The sequence below is a fragment of the Tinamus guttatus genome, unplaced genomic scaffold (assembly GCF_059628265.1).
Source record: "Tinamus guttatus ecotype Peru unplaced genomic scaffold, ASM5962826v1 Tinamus_guttatus_pri_ptg000081l, whole genome shotgun sequence".
Lineage (NCBI taxonomy): Eukaryota > Metazoa > Chordata > Aves > Tinamiformes > Tinamidae > Tinamus > Tinamus guttatus.
Window position 1 is genome coordinate 143,288 of NW_028288615.1, and position 21,837 is coordinate 165,124.

The 21,837-nt window shown below is 53.9% G+C and overlaps 3 protein-coding genes across 3 annotated transcripts; 2 read left to right on the top strand and 1 right to left on the bottom strand.

The window, feature by feature from the left end:
• Positions 1-221: 221 nt before the first annotated feature.
• SPMIP6 (sperm microtubule inner protein 6) lies at positions 222-3,191 on the top strand. Its single transcript, XM_088520202.1, has 6 exons — positions 222-356; positions 1,066-1,213; positions 1,527-1,639; positions 1,711-1,771; positions 1,845-2,058; positions 3,086-3,191. Exons 1-6 carry the CDS (start codon positions 222-224, stop codon positions 3,189-3,191), a joined length of 777 nt encoding a protein of 258 aa, XP_088376328.1.
• Positions 3,192-9,148: 5,957 nt separating this feature from the next.
• On the top strand, positions 9,149-11,241 carry MYORG (myogenesis regulating glycosidase). The gene has a single exon (XM_010216593.2). The coding sequence runs from the start codon at positions 9,181-9,183 to the stop codon at positions 11,215-11,217; it is 2,037 nt and encodes a 678-aa protein (XP_010214895.2). The 5' UTR covers positions 9,149-9,180; the 3' UTR covers positions 11,218-11,241.
• Positions 11,242-18,253: 7,012 nt separating this feature from the next.
• Positions 18,254-20,358, bottom strand: LOC104570005 (alpha-galactosidase MYORG). Its single transcript, XM_010217003.2, has one exon. The coding sequence runs from the start codon at positions 20,356-20,358 to the stop codon at positions 18,262-18,264; it is 2,097 nt and encodes a 698-aa protein (XP_010215305.2). The 3' UTR covers positions 18,254-18,261.
• Between the last annotated feature and the right edge of the window lie 1,479 nt (positions 20,359-21,837).

The following is a 21,837-nucleotide window of genomic DNA, read 5'->3' on the forward strand; positions in this document are numbered from 1 at the left end:
AAGGCTGCTCCTGCCGGCCAGACTGTCCGTGCCCAGAACACGAGGCAGCCCCATGGAAGCAGCAGGACAAGAAGGCACCAAATCCCCCAGTTCCTCACACTATGACGTCACCGGTGACGTCACCCCCTCCCCATGGCTCCCAGCCCCATGTGGCTTTCACAGAACCTGAGGTACCCGCAAGGATTCCCCCACTGCATCCTTCCCCAGCGGCCCGCGGCACCATGTTCCTCTTCGCCCAAGAGACCAAGACCCCCGTGAGCACCTACACAGACTCCTACCGGCCACCCAACTCCGTGAAGAAGATTTTCCAAGAGCCCTCGGCACGGCTCTGGAAGGAGAACAAGTTTGTGACCAAGGTGGGTGGATGCCTGTGAGGAGGCAGCACCTCCATCCAAGGCTACAGCCCCAGGAGTTTCCATGTGGGGCCACGTGGTGTTCATGGCTCCTGCGCTCTCTCCTGGTCATGCCTAATTTCAGCTTCCACAGCACTTTGATGCTCCTGTATCTTTCTTCCCTCTGGGTTTGGGGTCTCCTCCACCTGCACCTGCAGCAGTAGAGTGGCGTCACTTGGGGCTCGTGGAGCAGGCGGTTGCCACCATGAGCTCTTGCATGTTGGCACCGTCCATCAGTAGGTTTCAGGGCACTGAGAGTGCATATCCCCATGGGAAAGGGAAATAAAGCATGAGAAACGGGCCTTTCCCAAACGCTGTGGGGGACAAGGTGCTTAACGTCACCCCAACTAGTCCTACGCCCAGTCCTGAGCCTGGTCACCCATTCCTGCCCTAGGGATGTGTCCCTCCCATCCAACCCCCTCAAGGGGCAGCCCTGCTCTGCAGGTGCCTGCAGGCCTGGTGGATGCTGTGGGTGAGCAGCTGGTGATGCCCTGACCATCTGGGGGTGAATGGGAAGGTTTGGGGTGTAAATGGTGCTGCTGCAGCAGTGACCCAGGTGCAGAGAAGGGCGGCCCTGGGTCAGACCCAGGCCCGTAATCAGCTTTGCTGGGATGGCCGCAAAGGCAGTGCTGCCGTGCACTCAGCTCTCCCTTCCACTCTCTGCTGCCTCTAGGGATTAGCGATTCCACCAGTGCCGAGCCCCACGAGCCCAGACCAGCAGGAGAAGCTGCTGAAGGCCGCGGCACAGGAGTTCGCCTACAGGAACGCCGTGGAGCCCAGCGCCTACCTGCCCGAGAAGTACTGGGTGACCCGGCAGGAAGGTTGGGCCGAGGGGCCCCACGCATGTCCCCATTCCCTTCCCCACACGAGGGCGCCGCCAGGTCCCTTGGGCTCCCTCTACATTGGTGGCCCCTAAAGAGCAACAACAGAGCCGGGGTGCTGGATGGTGCTGGTGAAGACCTTCCTTGCAGCCCCTTGGACAGCAACAAGGGGATGTTGGTGGCATCACCTCTACTGCAGCTTGGAGACCGTTCAGAGTCCCCAGCGCAGGCACTGGGGAAGTTGGATGCTCTGGCGAGGCCGTTGCATCCCACGGTCCTGCAGCACGTCCTGCCTGTGCCCTTTGCCTTGCAGAGAGGTACAACCCGGTTTTTGTCAATGAGGACAGGTACGTCACGTGGCGAACGTCCCCTTATAACAGCGCGGCCTGGAATAAATACACCACCTACCTCCCGCGCCTGCCCAAGGTAGGAGCCCGTGGTGCCGGGCGGCTGGCGAGAGCTGCCAGGCCGAGGGGCTGCCACCTCTCCCCTTGCAGGAGGTGAAGATGGAGGCGCTGCTGGAGAGCACAGCCAGGCCTGAGCACCTCCACCGCTGCGGTAAGGCCCGGCCACCCCCGCCGCCCCGCGGCCGCCTCGGCCCTGCCGCTCACCCGCCGCCCTCTGCTTGCAGAGAGGGAGGTGGCCGACATGCTCAGCAGCTTCTCGCGGCCCCCGCTGCCCTCCGTGCCGCAGGTCTACGCGGCGGCCGCGCGGAGGCCCTACCAGGGCTACTTCAGCCCCTGCTCCGGGCGCCACTACTGCCTGCGCGGCATGGACTACTATGGCGACATCGGGCGCCCGGACACCACCCGGCACCTCCACCCGCTGGCGGAGAGGGCTGTAAGGTTGGGAGGGGGGCGGGCAGGCTACCACCCTCCTCTTCCTTGTGGTGGGGACGAGTGTGGCCGGGGTCTGGCCCACACGCCGGGCCCACGGGAGCTGCGCTGACTTGGTCCCCGCTTGTCTCTTGCAGGAATATCCCGTACTGCCAGTCCAGCCCCGGAGTAACGTGCTATGCACTTTCATGCAGCCCGCAGCCATCCTGCCTGTATACGAGCCCTAAGTATGCAGAGTGGGGAGCTGAGACAGGCAACGGGAGCTCGTCTGGGGCGGGAAAAAGCCACCAAATTCCTGTTCCAGCGAGCAGCTCCCTGATTTGGGGACCAGGCCCCGGGCTGCTCACTCAGCAGCAGCAGCAGCAACAGCAGTGACTCTTGGTGTCACCCTCCAAGGGCCCCATTTCCTCGTGCTGCTGCTCTTTACCTGGCAATCCAGCCTGTCCTTCACCCAGCGCCTGTTGATCCCGGTGTGTTTACACTCAGGATGCGGGTGCTGCAGAGCCAGCTCCTTCCTGGCCTCAGGGCAGTGTGGGCAGGAGGAGGCACCAGCCCGGTCATCCCACAGCTTTGCTGCAGCACCAACCCCCACGGACCCACGTTGGGAGCTTGCAGAAAACACACAATTGGCTTTAAATTCACAAGAGCAGGAGCTAAACCCAAATGACAACAATAACTGACAGGGAATGCCAGGGTTGCCTACCCCACTGTTAAGCTGTGGTGAGGTGTTTCCCACCATCCAATCCAAAAAAGGCAGGTCCCCATGGATCTATACAGCTCAAGGAATCATGTTTTTAGGAAAACGGAGGGACAGGGAAAGGTGGCATTTGCAGGCAGTGAGCCCACTGTGGGGGACTGCAATGCTGTGGAGACCAAGCCCAAGGTCATCTGCCCGGGCTTTGCTGTGGCCTCTGTGCCCATAAAAGGCACATGCCAAAGCAGCATGTCCCTGGATGCCCTAGAACGGATTTCCTGCACTTCTTCCTCACTTCTTCCTCTGTGCAGCTCAAATCGCCATGTTTATCTCCTCTCCTAGATGGGACTCAAGCCACTTCAAGAAGGCCGGAGGAGTCCAGAGAGGCACCTTCACCATCCATCCTGAATTTGTGTCTGAGTCCTGGTCTGCTCCCTTGGGCTACTGAGGAGCAGAGACCGGCTTTCATTAAATCCGCTTAGGGCAACCCTCACTGGGCCCCTCCATGGCTCTGAAACTCCCCCTCCTCACCAGCCTGGCGTGAACGAAGAGGGACGGGGAGCCACTACCCACCCTGGCAGCCGCCTCGCCCCCCCAGGGCACCTTCCCAATGTTCCCGACACCCTCCTGGTGCTGCTGGCCAGGCAAAGAGCCGCATCCGTAGCACCCCCCAAGCCAGGCATGCGCTCGGCACAATGCTTGGCCAGTTTAGAGGGGCTACATTTCCGAGCAAAGCCCATGGCAAGGAAACCCATAACATCCTTTCCCCTCGGCCCGCCAAGTCCCTAGGGGGTAAATGCAGCAACCGCCGCCTTGCTCGGCGCTGCCAACAGCCCTTGGTGCCCTGCCAGCCCCTGCACGAAGAGCACGGAAGGCCCTTCGGAAGGGAGATGGGGAAGGGCACCCGGCCCGGACTTCTCATAGTTCTCGGACTACATCTCCCGGCGGGGAGCGGCGCGACGGGGCGGGGCGGGCCGGGCCGGGGGGCCGGGCCGGGGCGGGCCGAACCGTGCGCGCAGCCCCGGGGCCACTGCGGGCAGCGCGGGAGCGGAGCGACCAGCCCGGTACCGCTGCCGCGGTCCGAGGGAGCCCAGCCCGGTGCCGGTGCCGCAGCCCGGGGGAGCCCAGCCCGGTGCCGGTGCCTGTGCCACAGTCCGGGAGAGTTCAGCCCGGTGCCGGTGCCGCAGCCCGGAGCGCCCCGCCCGGTGGCGGTACCGGTGCCGCCGCTGCCCGGCGCCGCCGGTAAGTGGCCGTTTCCCCTACTCGGGCTGGGGTCACCCTTGCTGGGGGCTGTGCGGGTCCCCCTGCGCTCCCTGCGGCTGCTTTCGGGGGACACCGACGGTCCGGCTAGTACCCAGCGAGGCAGAAGCCAAAGGGAGGGCACTCAGCACCGGGAGAGCTGAGCCCCCTGTGTCCACAGATCCTTGGGTGTCTGAGGGGCCAGGACGCCAGGCCATGGGGCAGCTGGGGAGGCCACAGGATCCCAGAAGCCTGTGGTGAGTGCGGTGTATCCACGAAGCAGCGCTGTGACCTTGGGTGCTCTTAGGATGGGCGCCATCCCTGTGGTCCCCTGCAGCTGCGACCCACAGGGTTTTAGTGTCCCGAGGGGAGCGCCTGCGCCCAGCCTAGGGCCAGGAGTCCCTAGCCCTGCTTGTGCCACAAGCAGATGTTTGGCACGGAAAACTTCATCAAGAGACGGGTTTGCACAGCCGGTTGTGCAATGAGCTGCTCTGGGTTGGCTGGGTTTCCAGGACAGCCCCTTTCCTAGCAAGTGTTTCCAGCAGTGAGGAGCAGAAAGAGAAAAGGCCTTTGCCCACTGCACTGCTCAGAGCTTGAGATCCCCATGGGTTGGCAGAATGAGTGCATGGCCCCACTGGCATCTGTGGTCCTGCAGAGGGTGGGAGTCAGGGCTCGTGTCCCCATGGCTGGGGCTGTGCAAAGAAGAGCTGCTGGTGGGGGTTTAACAGGCTGAAGGTTGCATTCGGCGCTAGGGTCTCCTAAGGTACGGGTGGAAACATGGAGTAGCAGCTGCCAGCCTCACTCCTGGGGTCCTCAGGCACTCTCTGGAACTAAAAGAAGGACCTGGAAATTTTGGGTGACTTAATGGCTGGAAAATTGCAAACTGCATCACCGAAGGGCCATGCTTAGGTTTCTTTCTCTTACCCGTATCACGTTCTCATGCTCTGGTGTCTGGATGGTCTCAGATTTCAGAGAGCGTCAGTGTCCAAAGTGCTGAGGTCTCTAAACGCCCGAATCAGGGCTTTTAACTACATGCTGGGATGGGGACTTGTTGGTGCCGGCGAGCCGAGCTCTGCTGGGTGGCCTAAGTCCTTTGGACACTGTGGAGATGCAGGAGGGTGGCAGGAGCAAAACGCCTCCCAGCAAATGAAACGATGGAGGGAGAATTTGGGCTGGGAGCCCTGTGGTCAAGACTGCGGGATGTGGGTTGGACGTCGCATCCTGCTGACCCTGGCCATGGGGCAGTTTGTCTTGGAAGAGGACAAGAGGAGGAACAAGATGAGCAGGAAAAAGGGTAAAAGCCCAGTGGGAGGTGGTGGGGATGGGTTTTTGTCCTTGTTCTCCTGTAGGGAAGAGTTGCTGCTGGACCGGAGGGCAAGGTCTGCTCGCCAAGGCAGCTCTTCTCAGCTTGTTTGTAAAGCAACACAGTAAGCAGGTAAAAAAAATAAAAAGAAGGGAAAGCAAAGACAGGAAACAAACCTTGTGACAGCAGGAGTTGGGCCCTGAGACCAAAGGACAGCAGCACAGGATGCCATAACCTTTACTATCTAACTATATATGTTACATTGCACAGACATAGCAGATGCAATAAGTTTTAGTGGTATTTAACACAGGTCTATGTGATATCAACTGAGTGAGGACAAGCCCTTGGCCGTGTCCTGGGTTCATGGATGGGAGAGATGAGTGAGGTGCTGTGCATTGCTCGTGTTTCCTTTGCTAGCAGTGATTTGTCTGATCCAGGGACCTGATGCTGGTGTTGCCTGGCCTTTTGCTTCCACTCCTGTTGGGCATAAGCTGAGTGTTTTTAGGGCAGGGCTCTACAGGAGTCCCTGGCACAGCAATATCTAAGGTCCAGGCGACCTGTTGGCGAAGGCCATGTGCTTTGTTAGCTCGACTCCCAACAAAACGCTTTGAGAGGAAGCGACCGCCCAAAGCACTGCTGCATCCCGGGATGGAAACTCATGAACTTCCCCAAGCGCCAGGCGAGAGCTTGGAACCAGAGCCGACCTGCATGCAGAGACGGGCCGGGCGCGGGTGACCTTCTTTAGACCATGCCCCAGTTGTGAAGGTGCCGGTGTTGGTGGTGCTGCAGGTCGCGCAGCAGCACTGACAAAAATAGAGCAGGCCCCAGAATGGTGTTTTATTTTTAAGCGTGTCCTGCTCTGAGGTTTTGCTTTAAGACATAAAAAAAAAAAAAAAGGAAAAGAAAAAGAAAAACCTGAACTGAGGGGGGAAGCTTTCCTTTGGGGCAGCGGGGGAGTGGCGCCGCAGTGGGTTGCAGAACACATTGACCCCCGCTGCTTCCCATCTTCTGCTTTGAGAGGAGCTGGAGGTCATGGCAAAGTCATCCCCAGGCAAAATAACAGGCTTTCGTGCCAAAACAACAGTGTCAGAAGAGGCCACGCTCACCGCGTGCGGCTGGAACTCCTCTCCGGCCGTGCCAAGGGGCCCCACATGGGCAAAGGATGTGATGGTGCCTGCTCACAGCCCACACCACCTGCCTTGTCCTCGATACCCAGAGCAAAGGACGCTGCCTCTGGAGCCACCTCCCGGCTCCCTCCGCTATGCTCCCCCAAAACACATTATTTCCCTGCTGAACGGCCGCTCCAGCAGCAGCACTTTCTTGTACGTCACCGGTGCTGGCCTGCGCTGGGGGGGAGAGAAGGAGCTGCCTAAAAATAGAGCAGCCTCAACGTTGCTCATAAATAATAAACCGGCCTCCTGGAAGGGAACGTTGGGCCCAGAAAGTCCCTGGCGCCCCAGGGAGCTGCGTTGCTGCTCCCAGCGTCATGAGGAGGCTGGGAGGTGGCTGGCTCCAACGCAGCATGGAGAGGCAGTAGGGTCAGCCCTTCCTGGGGCTTAAAACCCAACAAGGAGCTAGGGGAGAAACCCCCATTTATTTCCTTTTCTTCAGAAGATGTGGGAGCTGGTAAAACATCTTCTCCTGGACTAGTTCGTGTGGCCAGCAGGGTGGATACGTTGCATTTTATTTTCTTCTCCTCAAGTGACAACCTCACCCCTCCCCAGGCTCCCCAGTGCCGAGAGAGCTGACGCTGGCACGCATTCCCCAATAGCCAAGGCTTTGGCCTCCCATTCCCACTGGCATCCCAAGAATTCCCAGCACGGCTAGGGAGGGACTGCGTTTAGGTTAAAGGTACATATGGGTTTTCCCCATACACAGGCGTCAGACCCTTGGAACCGGTGGAGGGTCAGCATGGTGGGGATGGAGGGATGTGCTAACAAGAGCAGCATCTCCCACCGTCTTCTTCTGCGAGCGGCTGTGCTCAGCCTGGAGCTGTGTGGGGCAGGAGGGGCTCAGGCAGGCGCAGGATGCACCCGCGGGATGCTGCAGGCGCCGTGTCCTCCCTCCAGGCTCTCCAAGCCGGCGCGCGAAGGCTCCCGGAGCTCCATGGCACTTGGCGGCGGTGCAGGTCATCTCGCTAAACCTATCACTTGTTCGGGCTAATCGCAGACTAATTCCAACCTAATCCCATTTAAAGCAACTGGCAGCCTGGGAGGTTACAGGCTGCCCCAGACAGTTAAAACGACCGGCCCCGGCTGAGCTGCTGTGATCGTCTTGGCTGCATCCCTGTCCCTCCTCCAGCTGCCACATCGGGCCCCATATCTGCTTCAGGACACATACAAAATATGATGTTATTTTCCTGCCACCATGCCCATGATTTTCCTTATCCCCAGTGCATCGTATTTGCCGCTTAGCATGTTCACAAACATGCTCTGTTGAGCCAAGGGAGGAAAGAAATAGATTTCACAGAAATTGATGGGGAGGGGCGGGTTGGGGGGAAGATTCTGCTTTTTCTGCCTTTTTTTTTCTCCCCTGGGAGAAAGGTCTGTTCAAGGTACAGAGGAAATGTGCTCCCATAATGAATGCAGCAGGGATGAAGCACAGAGAGAAACTGTGTTTTTGTTCTAGAGTGCTTTTCTTTTGGAAACAAGCTGACCCCGTAGAGGAAATCACTGCAACCAGCTTTGCTCTTACCTGAAAAGAAGGCTTTATTTCCCCCCTGGTTTGCATGCTGTGACACAAAACAGGGTAAGGGGACCCTGCGCTGGGACCCTGCTCTGGGTTTCCAGCTTCTCTGCAGCTTGTCTCCTCCCCTGGGGTTTTGTTTCCCACTCTCCCATGTCCTGACTTCACTTCTTGCCTCTCTCTCCATTTCCAAACTGTGCTTGGCTGAGCTGAGCGAGCCCTCGGCCAAGAGAATCCATTAGGATCTTGGCCTCTCCGTGCTGGCCTAAAAGGCCGTCTTGCTCCTGGGGACGATGCAGGAGGGTGCAGGATGGAGTCAGCCAGCTAGAAGAAAAAGCCCTTCAGATGCCCTGTCCCCAACAAAATTAATGTGCCCTGGAGCTGGCTACAAGTTGCCCGTATACTCCCCGCTCCTTTTGGCCACCTGGGCGTATAGAAAAACTGGGATTCATCCTCTTTTGCAGCAAAATGTCCTTGGGTACAAGCCCGAGCTGAGGAGTGCTGGGGACAGGGAGGGAACAGCCTGAGAGATGATCTGCATTTAATCTGCCAAGGAGACAAATCGATTAAAATTAGAATCAGCCACTGGATTTCATGACACAGTGTCTCTCATGGCTGTAAATTAGCCCTGTCTGCTAAAGACACCTATCTATGCACCAGCCCTGCTCCTACTCAGCCTCTTCACCTCCTGCCCCCTGCCCTTCCTTATCTCTCTCCCCATTGACCCAATAATGATTTCCTCCTTGCTGGATCTTGTTTCTCCTCCCCACAATATAATTAAGGCAATGGCTTGGCATTTATGGCCTTGGGGTACTCCTGTGCATGGAGGGGTCAGGCTGTTGTCTGCCTTTGTTGTTTCTGTGGTTATGTTGAGGCAGTGTCTGCTGAGATATGTACAACACCTGGCACATGATGGTGGGGGCCACATGGAGCTACTGAAATGGAGAGGGGAGGGAGATGACAAGTGATCCTTTGATTCTGAGACTCTTCAGAGACTATATATATCCTTCTTCTTTTTCAGAGACCAGTGCTCTGGGACACAGCAGACATGGGAACGCTTCTAACGGCCCATTTTCTTCCTTCGCAAGCGTAGTAAGGTCAACGCCATAGACAGAGAGAAGAAACTACCAGTCTCTGAGCTATAGGGCTTCCTGCAAAGACGTTTCTCTTCCTGACCCTTTGCACAAGTAAAATAGAGGAAAACAGCATCATGTACACCTTCCTGCCTGAAAACTTTACCCCTGTGAAGCAGAAGCCCACCAAAGAGCTGAGGCCCATGCTCGGGGCCATCCTGCTCGGCCTCATCCTCTTCATTGCCGCTGTGGTGGCTTGGTGCTACTACACAGCGTCCCTGCGGAAGGCAGAGAGGTTGAAGACGGAGCTGATGGACCTGCGTCCAGAGGGGTTTGTAATCAAGAACCAGAACGGGGAGGTGGTTTTCCGGCTGGCTTTCCGTTCAGGGAGCCTGGACCTGGAGTCGTGCTCCAAGGAGGGAGAGATACTGAGCTGCACGCGCTCGGACAGGGGTCCGCTGAACTTCTTCATCCAGACGGTGAAGCCCAAGGACACGGTGATGTGCTACCGCGTGCGCTGGGAGGAGTTTTCGGCGGGCCCGGCGGTGGAGCACACCATGTTCTGGGAGGACGCCCACTGGTATGGGGGCTCGGAGATGAGCACCCAGCACTGGCCCATCCGCCTCGCGGGCTACCAGGAGCCCGTGCCCTACGTGACGAGTGATGTCTACTCCTTCCGCGACAGCTTTGGGGGCATCCTGGAGCGCTACTGGCTCTCGTCCAAAGCGGCGGCCATCAAGATCAACGACTCGGTGCCCTTCCACCTGGGCTTCAACGCCACGGAGCGCACCCTCTTCTTCCAGGCGCGCTACAAGGATTCGCCCTACAAGCCCCCACCGGGACAACAGCCCTTCCCCGAGCTGAGCTACCGCGTGTGCGTGGGCTCAGACGTCACCTCCATCCACAAGTACATGGTGCGCCGCTACTTCAACAAGCCCTCCAAGATCCCGTCCGAAAACGCCTTCCGCTACCCCATCTGGTCCACTTGGGCCCTCTATAAAAATGATATTGACCAGGATAAACTCCTGAGGTTTGCAGAAAAGATTAAAAAGTACCGTTTTAACTGTAGTCACATTGAAATTGATGACACATACACGCAAGCCTATGGGGACTTTGACTTTGACCCCATCAAGTTCCCCAATGTCACAGAAATGTTCACAAAACTGAGGGAAGATGGGTTTAAGGTGACCTTGTGGACTCATCCCTTCATAAATTACAATTCTTCAAATTTTGGTGTAGGGATCGAGCGCCAGCTGTTCATCAAGGAGCCATCAGGGCGGCTGCCAGCCATGGTGGAGTGGTGGAACGGCATTGGGGCCATCCTGGACTTCACCAACCCGGCGGCTCGGGACTGGTTCCAGAGCCACCTGCGACAGCTCCGCCACAAGTACGGCATCTCGTCCTTCAAGTTTGATGCTGGAGAGACCAGCTACCTGCCCAAGCAGTTCAGCACCTTTCGGCCACTCTCAGACCCCAGCATCTGGTCCAGGCGCTACACGGAGATGGCCATCCCCTTCTACGAGCTGGCCGAGGTGCGGGTGGGCTACCAGTCCCAGAACATCTCCTGCTTCTTCCGTATCATTGACCGTGACTCCGTGTGGGGCTACGAGCTCGGCCTCAAGTCCCTCATCCCCACGGTGCTCACCATCAGCATGCTGGGTTATCCATTCATTTCTGCTGACATGATTGGGGGGAATTTCTTCCCTAACAAGACGGAGGGCGCAGTGGAAATCCCAGACCGGGAGCTCTATATCCGGTGGCTGGAGCTGTCGGCCTTCATGCCCTCCATGCAGTTCTCCATCCCGCCCTGGCTCTACGACAAGGAGGTGGTGGAGATTGCACAGAAGTTCACGGAGCTGCACGAGTCCCTGGTGGCCCCGCTGCTGCTGGAACTGGCCGGGGAAGTCACGGACACGGGCGACCCCATCATCCGGCCCATCTGGTGGATCTCTCCACGCGACGAGGCCACCCACAAAATCGACTCGCAGTTCCTCATTGGGGACACACTCATGGTGGCCCCTGTGCTGGAGATGGGCAAGCAGGAGCGCGACGTCTACCTGCCAGCGGGCAAGTGGCGCAGCTACAAGGGGGAGCTGTTTGAGAAGACCCCGGTGCTGCTCACAGACTATCCTGTTGACTTGGACGAAATTGCCTATTTCCTCTGGGTTTCGTAACAGACTCCACCAGCAGAATTAAGCTTTTTAATAATCAAGCCTTACACTAGGACTTTCTGACAAATAATAATTCTAATTGCACATTTCATTTCGGACTGCGATTAAGGTGGGGAATTAAATAGACTTGTCTTCGGGGTTCTTATTCAAAATGAGGTGATTTTATTTTAATTTGGGGCAGGTAGGAGATGCACGGTCGATTACCTTGGCCAGAATTTTCTGTGTGTATGTGAGGAAGGAACTGTGAAGCTATCTACAAACACATAGTTGATAATACCTTTTACCTAATACCTTTTCAGTTCCCAGGGATTTTTTCTAGGTGAAAGTTACCACCCAGTGGGAAGTTCTTTTTCTTCTTTGGGAGCATCCAGCACTTGGAATGGAGATATTTGACTTGGGAGGGTTGCTATAGCACAGCCTGCCTTAATTTTATAATATGGCAAACACATTTAAAAAGACTTTTTTAAGTGGAGAAAACTATCTATATCTATCTATCTATATATTTTTCCCCTCTCCCTTTAGTCTATCATGATACTGGACTAATACTTGTCCTGTACTCCTGTTTTCTTGGGTACCAGGCAGGCCAGGTTACTCAATGAACACGCAGGTATTTTGACTGTACCCACTGCATATTGCTTCCCGGGTCACCTGTGTCCCACTTCCTCACCCACCTAATGCAAGCTGTAGGGTTCTTGCTTTTGTGGTTTGCCTTCAGAGTCTACACTGCCTTTCCCAGAGCAGTGCTGTTCATAGCTGTGTGTCCAATTAGTCTTTTTTAAAGCATTTAGCATCCTTTGCTAAGCATCCTTAGCTTTATGACATGCTTATCCTGCAGACATCATCATTTTGTTTTTAAGGGAAGAGAGGCTTTCAGGTTTGTTCCTGGCAGAAAAACTGCCTGAAGCGAAGCAATTCTCAGAAGGTACGTGTGACTTTTCCCCGGGAACAGCAGGTTCTCACAAGTCGCGTGTGTCTTGGATAGATGAGCCCTGATGGTAACATTTGCTGCTAGCCGGCTTGCCAGTGGGTGGAAAATACTGGCTTTTGCACTGATGGTTTTGTGCCAGTGGGTGTTCATATTGCATCCACGGAAGTGTTCTCATGTGCCATAAAAATTAAGGTAATATCCATCTCCATCTCATGTTGGAGTTAGAGAGATGATTATTTTATTCCATTTTTTCTGAAGCAGTCCTTCATGCTCTTTATTTAGGGATCTTCTCCAGGCAGCATTTGTAGCCATGAAGTTGGTGCTGGTGTAAGAGCCATCTGGGGAGGACATGGAGGGACATGTACTGACACCCACATCTCCTGCAGCCGTGGCTGGTGAGACCTTGGCTCGGGTCCCTCTCTTGGCCTGGGAGGGTTTCCCCTTGCACTTCCTTCCCCTCCCTCTCTGTGTGCTGCAGTGTGAGGCCGCAGACATCTGTCTGCCCGTATCTCTCTCTTTATTGCAGTCTTCCTCATTAAAGCCATTTGCTTTGGTATGGGAAGATGTATTTGCAGAAAGACATTGGCAATCTCTGCTCTGAGCTAATATTAGTAGTAATAGCTAATAGTACCTAAGTCTGGCATCCTTCTCCCCAGGGCAGGACTTTCCCTGCTGCGCCCTCGATGGGAATGGGTCTTGGCCTGTGAATTTTTAATGCATCTGTGCAGAACTGAACTTCTCTCACTGGGATTGAGAGGATCCTGCCCAGATAGCGGCCAAGCAAGGAGAGCTTAGCATATGCAGGGCTTTGCAGGTGACTGCAGGTGAGCTGAGCCTGGGTTCAGCATGCGTGTGCTACGCACCCCTCAACACCAGTGATGGTCTGTCCATCTCCTGCACTGGACTTTGCAGGAGGCAAAAATAGGCCAAATCTGTGGATCGTGGAGGTGTCCAGGACAGAAATGTAGATGTCTAAAATGTAAAATGCTTGGGAAAAATCTGAAGTGCTTATATAATTAGAGGGGAGCAGAGGAACACTTTAGAAATGCATAATTTGAAGGACTGTTTGGAGCAGCTTCTGAGGTCTGAATGGATCTGCCCTGCAGAATTTGGCGTTTTGGGCTCTTAAAGAGATTTAGGAGAGCCCCATGGATCCCTGTGTCGCAAGAGTACAAGCGTGTCTGAGGCTCAGCTCCAAAGCCTACTTCTTTTGATTTTAGGTATGAAGGTCTCAGGTTTTACCCCTGGCATCAGTCCAAATAGAGTTCCTTGTACCACTTACAGACATCCTCTGGCAGGGAGTTATTTCTGGACCCCTAACAGGGAGGAGATGAAGGTGGACATAATGAACTTGTAGACGAGAGTCCACAAGATGCTGCTGTCTGATAAGGTGAGGTGCAGACAAGGCCGCCTGCTTTTCCCCATCTTCAGGTGCTGCATTAGGGCAGACAGAGGGCTTGAGCCTTGTCCATTGCACAATTTCCTCCTGACATAGAGAAGTAGTCCTCACAAATACATACCGCGCCCCAGAAAAACAAGAAGGCCGCAGATCCAGTTCTTCACTTTCAGCCTTGCCCTGTGGAATGTCTTGTTGTCCCTTGACTTGGGCATGGCTCTGTGCTTTGCTGCCCAGTCAAGGTGCTAGTGACGCTCTGTGGCCCCAAACATTGGACAGCATGTAAAGGAGCCCACCACGTTAATGATGCACATGCTCTTGCTTCCTCCACTGTGTCACCCACTGCACACCTCACTAGTAATGAGTCAGGCTATGTCAGCTGTTGAAGGGCAAACTGACATTCCCTTCAGCATCTTTTTAATATTAAAATATTAGAAGTAATGGGATGAGTGCCTTAGATCTTCTCACAATAGTTTCAAGGGTTAAGAAAACCTGTCGTGCTTGGTGCTGAGTATATGAAGAGCTTGCACGTGCTACTGCTGTCTGTCCTTGCAGAAGACAGCTTCTCGCACCACTTGATATGGCTCACAAACATTTGCCTGGTCCTGTCTGGCCATGTCATTACAGCCCTGCTGTAGTGCAGAAAAGAAGGGTGAGACCATCACAGGTGAGGTCAAGAAAAGGCGTCACAGAAATGAATCTTCCAGCGTGTGCTTAGAGATGTTGGTCCCTCTCTGTGTCAAAGACTTTCAGGACTTCAAGGGAACCTGAAAACTGTGAACATATCATAGAGGGGTTAAAAAGCAAAGACAACTTGGCTCTCCATTCGCGCAACCTAACTGAACCAACATGCTGACCATTTGGAGTGGACAGATGCTCCTCATGCCTCTGGATCTCTGAATTGCCATGGGCTACTCCAAAATATATACCACCAAGATGAACAAGAAACTGGAATTCCAGCTGTGCTTCCAGTTTCTCTTTGGTTGTGGTGGCAAGCTGGGCTCTCCCTGTGCGTTATGTGATTATAAAGTCTGTCTAAGGCAGCTGGATCCTAGAAACTGTGCCATGGAAGCACCAAAGTTGATTTGGGTGCTGTCAGGAAGGGCTTGGAAGAAACTCCCCATAGACAGTCCCCTCAAAAGACAGAATTTATTTTCAAAAGTTTATTTTTTTTAATTTATCTTTATAAATCAATAAGCTATAGACAGTCCTTTGCTAGATGCTTTAGTTAGGGTGTAAGTGCCTATGGCTGCTCAAGTCTCTAGATAGAAGAAAAAGTAAAGTTGCTGTTATAAGGACATAGGGATGTAGCTGAAGAGTGGATGGCTGACCAAGCGTCTATGTGGGTGGCTGTCCAAGGGCTCACAGGACCAAGACCCCCACATTCTGGGGACATGTTCTTCAGTAGCTTGTCTTCAGCAGGGATTTTGCTGAGGGTTGGGTTGTAGCTCAGAAGTACTGCCTCAAGATATTTTGCAGGCCACTTTCAATTAAACTTTTTATTCCAAACAATATTTAAAACACTACTTCAGTTCTGCAGGCCAGCTATAATACCTGTAGGGCCTTGCAGACCATAGAGGTCTGTGCACAAAAGCTTTGAGAGCTACTAGCCTCAGATCATTTCCCCAGTGTGCACCATGGGTCACCATCCAAAACAGGCTCAGTTTGATGCAGTCAAAGAAATGCCTAGGGACAGATTTGATGGATTGGTTCAATATCTTCTGCAGTCCATATAGTTCATATCTCTGCCAGTATCTGATCACATCGGAGCAGCAGGTCAACATGTGGATGTAATTGAATTTTGAAGCTTGCACTGTTGTTTTGGATTGAATGGATGCTTGCGTTTGCACATGTCTTCTTAAGTCTGACCATAACGTTGCTGCATTTTTAACCACTTTTCTAATTTGTAATTGTTATGAAAACAAATTGTAACATTAATTGCCTTGATTGATATAAAACTTGGATAAACAAAAGGAAGTTTAACTATGTCCATCTATGCCAAGTGACTGGGGCCAGTTGTTCAAGCAGTAAAAAATTTGGGGCTGTTGTCACCCCAGACTTCACTGAAGTTAGAGTTGAGGTTGTTGGCCCATTTAAAGCTACATTTTGAAGCTTTGATGGATGTTTTAAAGAGGAGAAGTGACTACTTTCCTGGCCCTGTTTGCAGAATAGCAGAAGACTGGGATAAAAATGCCCCCATCCTCCAGCATGGGCTGGTTTGCATCAGCTGTCAACCTCCATGGATCTCTAAAGCAAAGGGAACAGCTCTGTCTTGGGGCTGGTCTGAAGACCATGCCCAGGTAAAGCCTAACTCTGCATCAGCCCCCAGGAGGGACTACGCAACCCTGCTCCTGTTTCTGCCAGAAATGGAAGCCTCAGAGGTACCTGATCCTGCCCTGAGGCATCACAGCCCAAAAGGACATGGACACCAGGGGGATAGTCCATAAAACCATCATAAAACAGCATAAAACCCATTAATTTTAAACGTGATTTCAGAGAGGCTCCCAGGGGCAACTGCTGACCTGCCAGAGACCTACCAGGGCTGAGTCTGTCCCCACTGGAAATCACAGTTTTTATTACAAAGTAAGGAAAGACAAAGCAGTCAGATAAACATGGAACAAGTCTGGAGAAAAAATATGGTAAGAGGACAACAACAGATTCCCTCCAGGCACCCAGCCAGGCCGGGAACCTTAGGGGAAAAATAAACCTCCCTCAGCTAGGCTTGAACCATGCAAGAGCTGCCAGCCTGCAGGTTCCTCGCTCCCAGGAGACTTGAAGACTATCTTGGCTGATGCAAAAACCAAGGGGCCAACTAGAGAATCCAGGGAGGATGGGTGATTTTTGGATAAGTGATGGCCAAAGATAAAGGGCAATAAAGAAACAGGCAGCTGGGAGCTTGTGATAGGCTGGTCTGGAACCCATCTCGCAGAGCCAAGGTGGAAGGGACAGGGTTTGAGGTGAGGGCTGATGGCTGGCAGGACCACTTAGCTCCTGGAGCCCAGCTGGTACCCGATACAGCAGCTGAGAGTGGAAGTGCTGAGTAAAGGGGGGAGATCTCATCCTCAGGGTGAGCAGACATCAGTGGATACCACTTTGCTGTGGTGGGAGGGAGCCCATGGTAACAATCCATGGAAAGCCCTTTTAGCCCCAGACCTGCTGGCAGCCACAGCACTGCTCTGCTTTTCACACTCCTGCATTAGGCTTTAGGGTTTTTTTTTTTTTTTTCTGTCCTCCCTGTAGCTGTGCCTGCAAAAATAGCACCATGGCATGGGTTAATTTTTCACTTTGCCCTTAGGGACATGTAGAAAATGTTTTGGCTCATCCCCAGCCTGTCCCTTGGCACTGCCCTTTTGCAGAGATGACTGTGCAGGGTCCTTGCAGCATAACAGAGTCACTGATCAGCACCCAGATCCGAGCCGTTTTTCAGGACAGCTTAGCCCAAGAAACGAAGTAATGTGTGCTCTGGTGGTGCTGCAACAACACGGACATCTGAGCTTGGCATTAGCAGGCAACAGGGATGGGGCTTCATCACTGCCTGGGGAGGGGGACTGGGAGCAGCCTATGCCTCCAAGCCCTGAGAGGTGTAGGGGAGGCTACAGATGCATGGGGTGCCCTTAAGGAAAGGGTCCCTCTCCGACCCTGGGGCAATGCACCCTACCCCCTCCCAGTGCCCCAGCACCCAGCAGCAGGATGGGGGGCCAGGATGTGTCCCTCATTGCCCACTCTCTCCCATGCCATGGGATATTCTCTATTCAGGCTTATTTACCTGCTGGACATCGCAAGCCATTTCCAACACTGGCAGCAAGGCTCTGCATGGCCACAGGACACCGGTGAGTGAAGGAGAGAGCATCCGTGTCAAAGGGTGGCTGTGGCTGGAGGGCAATGGGGTCTTTAATTTCAAGAAGGGCTGTCATGGACTCCAGGGCTCTCGACGGTCATGTCAAGGAGATTTTTTTGTCAACTTTTGTTTTTTCCTGTAGCAGTGGCCGTGATGCTACTGAGAGGGGAGGGTTTCATGAGTCATGGCTCAGCAGGATGGGCTCATTCCAGACTCAGGGGCCAGTTAGATTTCAGCAAACGATTACAGGCTTTGGTGAATCTACACCAGAGATCTGTTTTTCCATAATTTCTTCCAGGAAAGAGGATAAATCATTATCACAGTATTACTGAGTGCTAAAGCTTTATTTCTGCTTGCTCAGTTTATGGGAAATGAGGATTCCCTTTACAGCAGCATGCAACAAGACTGTGGTTTGAAAATATAGCCCCTCTCTCTTTAGGTTAATCACAGACCGGCTTTTGGCTTTTTTTTTTTTTTTTTGGCTTTTTTTTTTAAGTACCTTGTTCCAAGTACGTACTTGGCTAAATAAAGGGAAAACTATAAATATCTCAGGAGATCAGCTGTACAGCAGGTTAACAATAGAGCCCATTCAAATTCTTATACAAAACAAAAATGTACAAGCCATTTCTTGCCAGGAAATGATTACAAGCAGAAACAGTGCTTCTATATGTTGTATTTATCATACTGCCATGGCCCTAACATCTATCCAATATATCTTAGTGACTAAGTTACTCTGCAGGCATTGTCAAAAAAATAGAGGTCACCATGAATACTTCTATATTGACAGCAAGGTGTTTTCATTTCTAAAATTACCAAAAAATCAGTTCTTTAAATGTTCTAGTTAAAAATTGCTTCAGCTTGTTGTAAAGCTGATGAAGGAGTCTGTTACGAAACCCAGAGGAAATAGGCAATTTCATCCAAGTCAACAGGATAGTCTGTGAGCAGCACCGGGGTCTTCTCAAACAGCTCCCCCTTGTAGCTGCGCCACTTGCCCGCTGGCAGGTAGACGTCGCGCTCCTGCTTGCCCATCTCCAGCACAGGGGCCACCATGAGCGTGTCCCCAATGAGGAACTGCGAGTCGATTTTGTGGGTGGCCTCGTCGCGTGGAGAGATCCACCAGATGGGCCGGATGATGGGGTCGCCCGTGTCCGTGACTTCCCCGGCCAGTTCCAGCAGCAGCGGGGCCACCAGGGACTCGTGCAGCTCTGTGAACTTCTGTGCAATCTCCACCACCTCCTTGTCGTAGAGCCAGGGCGGGATGGAGAACTGCATGGAGGGCATGAAGGCCGACAGCTCCAGCCACCGGATGTAGAGCTCCCGGTCTGGGATTTCCACTGCGCCCTCTGTCTTGTTAGGGAGGAAGTTTCCTCCGATCATATCTGGTAGTACAAAAGGATATCCCAGCATGCTGATGGTGAGCACCGTGGGGATGAGGGACTTGAGGCCGAGCTCATAGCCCCACACGGAGTCACGGTCAATGATACGGACGAAGCAGGAGATGTTCTGGGACTGGTAGCCCACCCGCACCTCGGCCAGTTCGTAGAAGGGGATGGCCATCTCCGTGTAGCGCCTGGACCAGATGCTGGGGTCTGAGAGTGGCCGAAAGGTGCTGAACTGCTTGGGCAGGTAGCTGGTCTCTCCAGCATCAAACTTGAAGGACGAGATGCCGTACTTGTGGCGGAGCTGTCGCAGGTGGCTCTGGAACCAGTCCCGAGCCGCCGGGTTGGTGAAGTCCAGGATGGCCCCAATGCCGTTCCACCACTCCACCATGGCTGGCAGCCGCCCTGATGGCTCCTTGATGAACAGCTGGCGCTCGATCCCTACACCAAAATTGGAGGAATCTGTGTGTATGAAAGGATGAATCCACAGAGTCACCTTAAATCCATCCTCCCTCAATTTTGTGAACATCTTTGTCACATTGGGGAACTTGATGGGGTCAAAGTCAAAGTCCCCATAGGCTTGTGTGTACATGTCATCGATTTCAATGTGACTGCAGTTAAAATGATACTTTTTAATCTTTTCTGCAAAATCCATAACTTTATCTTGGTCAATATCTTTTTTGTAGAGGGCCCAAGTGGACCAGATGGGGTAGCGGAAGGCGTGTTCGGACGGGATCTTGGAGGGCTTGTTGAAGTAGCGGCGTACCATGTACTTGTGGATGGAGGTGACGTCCGAGCCCACGCACACGCGGTAGCTCAGCTCGGGGAAGGGCTGTTGTCCCGGTGGGGGCTTGTAGGGCGAATCCTTGTAGCGCGCCTGGAAGAAGAGGGTGCGCTCCGTGGCGTTGAAGCCCAGGTGGAAGGGCACCGAGTCGTTGATCTTGATGGCCGCCGCTTTGGACGAGAGCCAGTAGCGCTCCAGGATGCCCCCAAAGCTGTCACGGAAGGAGTAGACGTCGCTCGTCACGTAGGGCACGGGCTCCTGGTAGCCCGCGAGGCGGATGGGCCAGTGCTGGGTGCTCATCTCCGAGCCCCCATACCAGTGGGCGTCCTCCCAGAACATGGTGTGCTCCACCGCCGGGCCCGCCGCAAACTCCTCCCAGCGCACGCGGTAGCACATCACCATGTCCTTGGGCTTCACCGTCTGGATGAAGAAGTTCAGCGGACCCCTGTCCGAGCGCGTGCAGCTCAGTATCTCTCCCTCCTTGGAGCACGACTCCAGGTCCAGGCTCCCTGAACGGAAAGCCAGCCGGAAAACCACCTCCCCGTTCTGGTTCTTGATTACAAACCCCTCTGGACGCAGGTCCATCAGCTCCGTCTTCAACCTCTCTGCCTTCCGCAGGGACGCTGTGTAGTAGCACCAGGCCACCACAGCGGCAATGAAGAGGATGAGGCCGAGCAGGATGGCCCCGAGCATGGGCCTCAGCTCTTTGGTGGGCTTCTGCTTCACAGGAGTGAAGCTTTTAGTCGTATGGATTTCCTTGATGTTCCCACTTTGAGCAGCTCCCCTTTTTCCTACACGGTGAGTGATCTGATTTTCCATGGCACCCCAGAATTGTCACCTTGTGGTTAGAAACTTCACTGCTTAATTTTTTTGCCAAATGGTGGAAATAAAATCCAAGGAAGACAGTCACAGCCTCTTCTTCAACATCCAGTCCCTCACACCTGTGGTGTCGGTTAATGAAACAGAGGATTATTTACAGAGAAATAATGATTTAATCTTCTTAGCAGTCCTCCCTCCTGGCCTCTTGCTTGGATCCCTGCACCCTCCCTAGCTCTGCAGCTCTGGCTTGCTTCGCTGTTTGCTATGTGCTATTACAACCTTCTTGCTGCCAGCTGAGCCAAGCTGAGCTTTTTTGGAACTGGGCTCTGCCAGGATTCCTGTGAGCTCCTCCTGGCTGCAGCCTCGCTGCATCCTACCAAGCTGAGGCAGGGGGTTAGAAGGCCGTCTGGAGCTCGGAGGAGAAGAGGGTCTCTGAGCAGGGAGAGGGGCTGGCACCAGGGGATTCAATCTGGAAGCTGCAAGATGATCTGTATTTTATTTTTTTTTAGGCTAAGTGTTTGCCCTGACAGATTTTTCCCACCTGTCCTCTGCCTCCCTGCATTGTATGCACACAGGGAAATGCTGCATGGGGATATTCAGCTGGTTCCCAGCAGCCTGCTTCGGTGCTGCAGCAAGGGGAACGTGGTTTTATCTCCCCGCACTTTGCTCCTTCATCGAGCTGCAGTGGTGATGCAGGGACACGCACGTGGCAGAGCAGGCAGCCATTTGTGGCCCCACTGCTTTAGGGTGGCTTGGCTGAGCCCTTTGGCTGCACATGGCCTGCATGTCCAGAGCTGGTCGACTTGGCACAGCCCGTATCACCCCAGCTGCAGAAGACAAGGAGGATGCGCTGCATCCAACCTGGCTGCCTTTCTGCTTCTGGTGTGCTAATTCAGCTCCCACAAAACAGAGGGCCCACATCTGGCTAATGTCAGAGTCAGGAGGCTGCAAAGTCATAACACCATGGGGATGGATGACAGGTTGGGATTGGAGGGAGGAGTTAAACTACAATTACTGCACAGCAGGAACCATGTCAACGCTAAAAACCTGATATTCCTAACAAAAGCAGGACCCAGCGGTCACCAAGCGGCTGTTTGCGAGCCCTGAACACCCACAGACAGGACGAGCGAAGGCTGGTGCGGAAAACTGAGGTGAGCGGCATGGATAAACCCCCCTCCTTGCCCTCACTGACCTGCGAGCTCTTCAACCAAGGCTTTCCCTCCAGCTGGGTTAAAAAAAAAAAAAAATAGTGAGGGTAGCGTCTGCGGGGTGAAAACTTGCAGGAAGGGGCCGAAGGGAGCGAGGTGGCAAAGGAGGCGGCGCGTCCCGCCGAGCCGCACCAGGCGATGCTGTGACATCAGGCACTAAGTATACAGAAATGATAAGCTGCCCAGGGAGCCACTAAAAATACCAGGGGTCACGGTGATTGGTATCGATCGCAGCAGCCTTCCCATGACCAAAACAAGCTGCTCATTTATT